Source organism: Phyllostomus hastatus, unplaced genomic scaffold (genome assembly GCF_019186645.2).
Source record: "Phyllostomus hastatus isolate PE091 unplaced genomic scaffold, TTU_PhHast_1.1 phas_contig_58, whole genome shotgun sequence".
NCBI classification, from domain to species: domain Eukaryota; kingdom Metazoa; phylum Chordata; class Mammalia; order Chiroptera; family Phyllostomidae; genus Phyllostomus; species Phyllostomus hastatus.
In genome coordinates this window covers 53,346,327-53,354,151 of record NW_025333916.1, presented here as the reverse complement: position 1 = coordinate 53,354,151, position 7,825 = coordinate 53,346,327, and the positions used below count along the sequence as shown (strand labels likewise).

At 47.7% G+C, this 7,825-nt stretch overlaps 1 protein-coding gene across 1 annotated transcript in view; it reads left to right on the top strand.

Annotated features, from left to right (window-relative positions):
- The first annotated feature begins 474 nt into the window (after window positions 1-474).
- Window positions 475-7,825, top strand: part of MTMR12 (myotubularin related protein 12) — a 53,657-nt gene continuing 46,306 nt past the window's right edge. Inside the window, exon 1 of the mRNA XM_045847882.1 lies at window positions 475-690. Within this exon, the coding sequence (XP_045703838.1) occupies window positions 610-690 (81 nt within the window). The 5' untranslated portion in view covers window positions 475-609. The remainder of the gene's footprint in view (window positions 691-7,825) is intronic.

Below are 7,825 nucleotides of genomic sequence, written 5' to 3'. Positions count from 1 at the left end.
GTCTGTTAACACTTGGTTTATTTAATTTTTTTCTACATTTAAAATAATAAAGCTGAATGTCATTAATGTGGATTTAAAACTTATAGGGGGGAAGCTGCCATATCATACTTTTGGGAAGTTTTATTCCAAGACGACCGGGAAAGAACAAACGTCTTGACCGATGCTCACAACTTAGTTACCGCAGGATCATTGGACGACGGAGACATACTTGCTATCCAATCGCCGGGGAGTCCGGAGGAAACGCTCTCTAGATTGGCAGAGAAAACATCTCTCCAGGTTCCTTTAAGAAGGGGCATGGCCAATCAGAGAACGCAGGGGGGCGGGCTTTGCCGCGGTGAGGGTGAAACAGAGCCTACCTCAAATAGCGACTCTCCGCCAGTGAGACTCGCCTGTTGCGAGGGGGGCGTGGCCTCTGGCCACAGTCTCCCAAGGCGCGGAATGGGCGGAGCGATTGGTTTCGGCGGCGGAGCCGGATGCGGGCGGTGCCGCGGCCCTCGCGGCCCTGGGGATGGGCGGAGCCCCAGCCGCCAGTGCTGGTGGCCGCCGCCGCTGCCGTAGTCCGAGCGGCCACCTCTATTTCGGCGCGTCGCTGCTTCCCAGGGCGGTGGTATGCTGGGGAAAGCGGTAGTCGGCGCTGGCGGCGGCACCAAGGTGCTGAAACCCTCCTTCGTGTCATACGTGCGCCCCGAGGTGAGAGGACGCCGCACGGGCAGGGCGTCCGGCTTGAGTGGCCCGGGCAAGGGGTGCTTGGAGCCCCTTCCCCGGTGCGGAGAGGGCGGCGGGTGTGTGCGGGAGGGGAGCCGGGCGGGGCGAGGTCCTTAGAGGCTCTCTGGGGCCTCCGGTGGGTCGGAGTGGGGATGCCCCGGCGCGGGCAGGCAGGTGCGGAGCGCAGGGCCCGGCTCCTGTTGGCCAGGTGAAGGGGCCGGAGCCCGGAAGGTTCTGCGGCCCGGGACGCCCCTGGGTAACACTGTAGAGGCGCTGGGGTTCTGGGCAGTGCGTGAGAGTAAGGGCTGGGTGGCCCAGACTCCAGTGGGGCCTGCCCAGAGTCTGCCGCCCTGGTGGGTCTGCCCTGTGCTTGGAATTTTTCGTGAATCTTGAGAGCTTTCCTGTCTCCCCTGTCTGCTCCTAACAGCGCTATTTGACGCCGCCGGCGGGATACTGTGCACCGGCTCTCCCCTCCCATTTGCACTGCAGGGAGAAACTCTGTGTCGCCCCCACCTCAGCCAGCTTTTACCTCTCCCTGGTGAATTCCCTTTTGTCACTTTCCTCTCCTTTCATTTCGCCCATTCACCGTCACCCTTTCCACCCCCTCTTACTTTCCTTCTGGATTTTTACTGTCAAGTTCATTCATTCATTCAGAAAATATTTTTTTAGTTCCCACTCTGTGCCAGGCACTGTTCTAAACGCTTGGGATATATACATCAGTGAACGAAACAAATATCTCTGCTCTCCTGGAGCTTCTTTGCGGGGGAGAGAGAGGAACAAACAATAGATAAAATAGATATAAGTAAATTTTATGTATATTGGAAGGTGCTAAGTATCATGGGAAAAAGTGTTACCTTTTTTCTCTTTGCAAGCCTGACATTTGAGCAAAGACTTGAAGGATGCTTGGGATCTGAGGGGACAGTAGTACTGGCAGAGGAAGGAGTCTGGAGTGTTAGAGGAGCCTCAGAGAAGCCAGCCCCGTGGCTGAGGGGGACAGTCACAGGGGAGGAGGCTGGAGAGGTTACAGCTTGTAGGCCAGACTGAGGGCTTCTTGAGCAATGGCTCCCAATCCAAATGCCTAATTAGACACGTTCTCACTTTTGGATTACTGAAGTTCTTCTCTGCTCCTCTCTCCAGCACTTTATCAGCAATGTGCAGAAGCGCTACCAGACTGTGTCTCCCCATCTCTGTGAAGGAAAGGCAGGTGGGCTGTGGATGGGGGGTTTGGATCTGGAAATGTGTCTGTAAGACCCCCCTGTAGGTATCTTCAAATTCAAAATGTACGTTGTTTTTTTTTCCAGTGGAGAATACTCTTGAAACGGGTCTTATTGTTAGTCCTAATTTTAAAATAAAATAAAAACCACTTCCTCTTCCTCTGTAAATGCTTGATAAGGAGTCAGGGTCATTTTGAATTTTCAGCTGGCTTCCCTTTTAGTATCATGGACAATACTGTGGTCAGTTAATTTCTCTTTCTACCTTTTTTGGTAGAACCCTGGTTGAAGTGCAACCGATCTTTAATCTTTCCTTGTCAGTGAGGTTAAACTGCAAGTGGAAAGTCTTCTGAAATGTGGCCAGAGTTCAAGAATGTTCGCATTTTTCATCTACCAAGTGCACATGTTGTAATTGGACTTGTTTTCCCTCTTTGCCTGGAGTGCCTGTTACAGTTCTTTTGAGGGATAATTAGGGTAGGGGAGTGGTTTAGAACCACAGTAAGCCTGAAGTGGTCACATTTTTCAGGTTCCCATAGTTGGCCGTCCTGTTTTCTTGCAATAAAACAGTGCTGTGCAGACTCTGTGCTTCTTTGTTATAATCTGAGGACAAGGCTCTGGTGGGAATTGTGGATGATGTTTAAAAGGTAAGTGAATGCAGAGGTGAGAAGGCAATTGGTGTTTAAGTATGTATGCAGCTTTCGCTAGACATCACATTATTGGAAATGCATGAGAGCAGCTTGGAGGCTCAGCTGATGTGCCTCTGAGAGCACCGGCTCTGGTGACATTCTCTTGCTCGCTCAGTAGGAGGAGTTCCTCACAGCACCCTTGGAAGACTCATTCTTGCTATTTCTACTCCTTTCCCTTGTATTGCCCTCATCTCTACTGCCTTGGATGTATGTCTTCCTGTCACGTCTGTGTATGCACTTTGCTTTTGTTAGCTGGGAAATCACAGATTCTTGGCACACCTTTTTGCTGATAGGTCACTGAGCTGCTGGAACAACCTTCACGTCTTATGATATAATGATACCTGTGCCTGGTGATGAACTTGTTCTTGGCTGATCGGATCTTGGGAGGTTCAGCTGGGAAGTGGCTGCCTTTGATATGCCAGGGAATCCATAAGAAGTTAGCATTTTGGGTTAAAAACAGGAATGTTTCACTGGATAACGTATTTGAATTGAAGATGATGCTTTTAAACATCATGGCTTATTTTTTGTTCTTGAGGTCAGAAAGGTTGGCATTGGACAGCCTAAAATGAGGGGCAGTAGTTAGCTCCAACTTTAATAATTGGATCTCTGCCAGAGTGGCTTGAGCTCTTCTGTTACTGATCCTCCTAAGTCAATGACTGGGGAAGTTGAAATCCTGAACTGGAATGTAGGACCTTTGGTCAGTTTGGTAAGCTCTGCCCAGAGGGCTGCAAATCGGTAAAGCTTGTAAGTGGGAAGTTGAGGGGAACAGGAAGGAGAGATCTGGACTTATGTTGGTGGTACCTGATGGCTGGAACCGGAAACATCTCAGCACTCCCCCCCCCCACCCCCCGCTCAGCCCCAGGGTGTCTGTGCCTGGGAACCCCGGCCTGAGCTCTGCTTCAAGGAGACGTGTGGATAGTGTGGGTGCCAGATCTATTTTTCTTGTTCGATAAAACAGCTGTTTGAATTCTTTCAGGAGGTATAAGTGTTCATTGTAGAAAAATAAGAAAATATAGATATGCAAACAAATATTTTACAGAAAAGTCAATAAGCTTATTTTTTAAAAAAGATGTTTCTCTTTATTTTTAGAGAGAAGGGAAGGGAGGGAGAAGGAGAGGGAGAGAAACATTAATGTGTGGTTGCCTCTGGTGTGCCCTACTGGGGACCTGGCCCGCAACCCAAGCTCATGTCCTGACTGGGAATTGAACCAGGACTTTTTGGTTTATAGGCCTCTGAGCCACTCCAGCCAGGGCTAATAAGCTTATTAAAAACTTCATTTATATCCTATTGGATGTGTGTAGGTATTTTGGTAAAAAATACATATTTACATACCAAAATACATATTTTATCGGAATAGGATTGATATTGCTGGTTATATTATTTTGTAATCTGCTCTTTTTACTGGAAATGTATATTGTAAATGTCTTCCATGTCAGTTGTTAACCTATCATTTTAATTTGACCCCTTTTCCTCAACAGGGACATATAGTGTCTTGGGGCGATGTTAGGTAGCAGAAAGAACCAGAGAAAGTAGTATGATTGTTAAATGTTTTTCCAGTTAAGTCACCTTCTGCGGTGGTGAGTGACAGTTCTGATTCGTCAAAACCACTGGCTCTCTGCTCAGTAACCTTGCACTTATAAGCACTGGTCTGGTAATTTATAGTGATTAGAAATGCTTAGTGTCAGTACCCAGAAGTTTGTAAGTAAAGGACCATTCAATGATCCTAAGAGAAAGTCCTGATTTAATAAGTCTGTTCCACTGTGATAAGGAAGTTGAATAAAAACTTCAGGGTACTCGTGTGTTGTTCCCTGAAACCAAGACCAGGAAAAATTCAGCTTTTAGAGTCTGTTGTACCTGTGCCCATATTTGTGTAGTATTCCAAATACAGTTCAAATGTATTTTTTAGTAGGTCAGTGTTTGACTTGAATGTACTACTAATAATGATCAATTTCTTATTTGTGGAGTTTTAGATTTTGAAGAGAATTTGAAGATAATCTAGATGTGTCCTGACTGGTTGGACTCGGTTGGGCGTCGTGCCCCAGAGTGAAAGGTCGCCGATTTGGTTCCAGGTCAGGGCACATGTCTGGGTTGTGGGTTTGGTCCCCAGTTGGGGTGTGTGGCAAGAGGCAACTATTGATGTTTCTCTTGCATGCCAATGTTTCTCTCCCTCTCTTTCTCCCCCACCCCCCTCTCTCTAAAAAAATAAACAAATAAAATCGTCAGCGATAATCTAGATGATGGGGCCCTGCGGGGTTAAACGTTCTTCCCCGGGCCACAGCAGTACTGCAGAACAGGGTTAAGAACTGTCTCCTGAGAGCCAGCAGAGCCACAGCCTGAGCCAGGTTCACAGGCGCTCAGAAAGGTTTTACGAAGGCAGGGGAAGAGAAGGCAAGAAGAGAGATGAAGATTGAGAAGGGCCAAAAAAAAAAAATCAGACTTAATTGCTGATTTTTCTTTTCCATTTATCCCTCAGGGAAGAGAATCCATTCGATTGCCTAGTCCTCATTTGGTGCTATTTCTTTTGTTGGGGAGAGGTGAATCTATGATCCTGTTTTCTTCCCAGGGATATGACTGTGGGTATATATCAAAATAAAAAAGCCAAGTAATTACTAATATTTATTAGGTACTTTTGTGTCTTAGAACTGTACTTAGCTCATTTCACCCTTTCAACTGTTTCATGCAGTGAACACGAACTACCGTTCCCTCCCTTTTTTCTGTGTAGATGTGGAAAGTGAGACCCAAGGAAGTGAAGTGCTCCGGGTCCCGGCTGGCAGAGGGCGGTGCCGGGATTTCAGCTAGGGCAGTCTGACTCCGGCGCGTTCTCTTACGCCTGCGGTTCATGAACACAGGGCCCCTGAGCAGGGAAACGTGCCTGTAGCCCTGCCTGGTGTTCGCACCCCAGAGTGCTTTCGCATCTGTGTTCTCCAGGGCCAGTTTCTTTGTTGGCTTTTGTTAGGTTGTCTAGCAGGTAACTGAGCGGATGTGGGCGCCGTGGAGATACAGATCATCCATTCCACAGATGTTTAGTCAGCACCTTCTCGTGCCAGGCACTGTTCTGGATGACGGGGAGACAGGCAGACTGAGATTGTTTTGTGGTGGAATACTGCTGTACTGGACCGCTAATTTTGATGCCTTTGATGGATTGGTGACGAGGAGAGACTGGCTTATCCTAAAATGTCCCTACTTCCCCAGTCCTAGCAATAGAAATTAACTTTAAAAACAAAATCTAGATCCATTTCCTTTTTTGTTTAAGACTATTTCAAGCTAATTTTTTTAATGGCAGAATTATTTCCTTAAGTTTATTGAGGTCATTAATAGTGATTTAACGGCCACTAAAGGACATTAAAAGTTCTTCCTAAAATGATCACTTTCTTAGCTGTGGCTTTAGCCTGATGATCTGTCCAAAGCTTCCGCTTTTCCTTTCCTGCTTGTGCTTCCTGCAGTATCTCCCTGAGTCAGACCCAGCACCACGCCAGCCGCTGCGGACAGAGCGTCAGAGAGTGTGTGAGGCTCTGTCGGGCAGCACTTCCTGGTCAACCAGCAGCCACCGGGCAGCCACCGGCAGCCACCGTCAGGGCCAGGCGCTCTTTCATGCCCTCCCCACTTCTGGCTCCGCTGCCATCAACGTCTTAGGCCGAGGGGAACCCGTACTTAGAAATGTAAAGTTCTGGATTTTTCTCTGAATATCCTCAACAGATTATTTGATGTTCTTGGACTACTTCCATGTTAAACCATCCTACATAATAATGTACTTTAAGGAAAACTCAATTTTTAGGAGCCACAACTTTTTTTTACCACTGTAAAACATACATACCCTATTTTTATGATGCAGACAACGTCATGAAGTTGCAGACTTTGGAAGTTAGAAAAATGAAGTCACCCTTCGTTTTGCTGCCCTAACCAGAGCAGTTATTTCTGTTTTTAGGATGCCCAGGATTTGTTCATATGTATGTGTCTTGCATGTCTGCAACATAATGGGTGTAAAAATCTGTGACCCACGTGAGCTTGTCAGGTTTGACAATGCTCCCACTGATCTGTGTCCATGGAGCTTACACTTTGAGTTGTTTTCCAGCAAGGAAACGCCCTTCGTTTTTCACTGTGTTGTGCTTGTGACTTCTGACGTGCCCCTTTTTAAGACCATGAGAACAGTTTAATGGATCATTCAAAATACAGTCCTTGAGACAGGTTGAGAAGTAGGACTGAGCTGGAATAATTCTTACAACCTCTAATCTTCTGTGGCTCTGGGGGGAAGAAGAGGGGAGGTAGAAGTGGGGTGGCGTCCCAGGAGGGCACGAGGGCCGTGGGAAGGAAGCGGGGCCTCCCCCTTCCTGGAGCTCCTCTGCGTACCCGCAGGGCTGGGACTCTGGGGGGAGCAAATGCTCGTCAGTCGCTCTCCCTCGTCGGTTGCTAGCTGTGAGCGAGCCTCAGTTCTGTTTCTCAGTGAAAAATGGGAGTAAGAATAATACCTCTCTTGTCTGGGAGGTGTATGTGAGTGTTTGGGAACGTTAACTGTGATTATGCAGGCAAAACCGTGGGCAGAGCGCTCGGCTCGCGGGGAGCCTTCGGTAGACACGGGCCACTGTCGTCGTCGCTCCTCAGGGGCAGTGGGCCAGAGCCACGTGGATGGGCCCAGAAAGTGCGTGATCGTTATAATCTCGGGACACAGACACCCTCGCCATGGAGCGAGTGAATGAAAGTGGAGTTTTAGTTGTTGCGGTGGTTGCCATGGCGCGTCAGGAAAGGTCACTGTGTGGTAACTTTTTCTTAGAATATGTTTTACTATCTCTAAAAGTTTCCTTTCCTCTTTTCTTTGTTCCTTTATACATTTGAGGATGACTCGATTATATTTAAAATTCCAGCTAATGCGAACACTTAGTAGTTGACTTTTCCTTGTTAACGGTTGCCCTTTGACATTTTGCTGGCTTCATTCTGTGTGCTTCTTTTGCCCTCTCTTCCCTCGTTTCTAACAAGTCGGTGCCACGGGGCGAATGTGTCCATTTATCCCATCTGTTCAGCGGCTGGCTTAAGATCTGAGGGTCTTAAGACCATACGACAACAGTATGGTTGGAGACCATACTGATATGATTTCATATTTAAATGCTTTTCCTAAAATGACACCATCGCTTTTCCCTTCTCTGCCCCTGTCCTTCGTCCTTCCTGCTAGACCTGGCTGGTGGGCAGCCGTTCCCAGGTGGCGTCTAGGTCCTCAGTTGTTTGCTCACA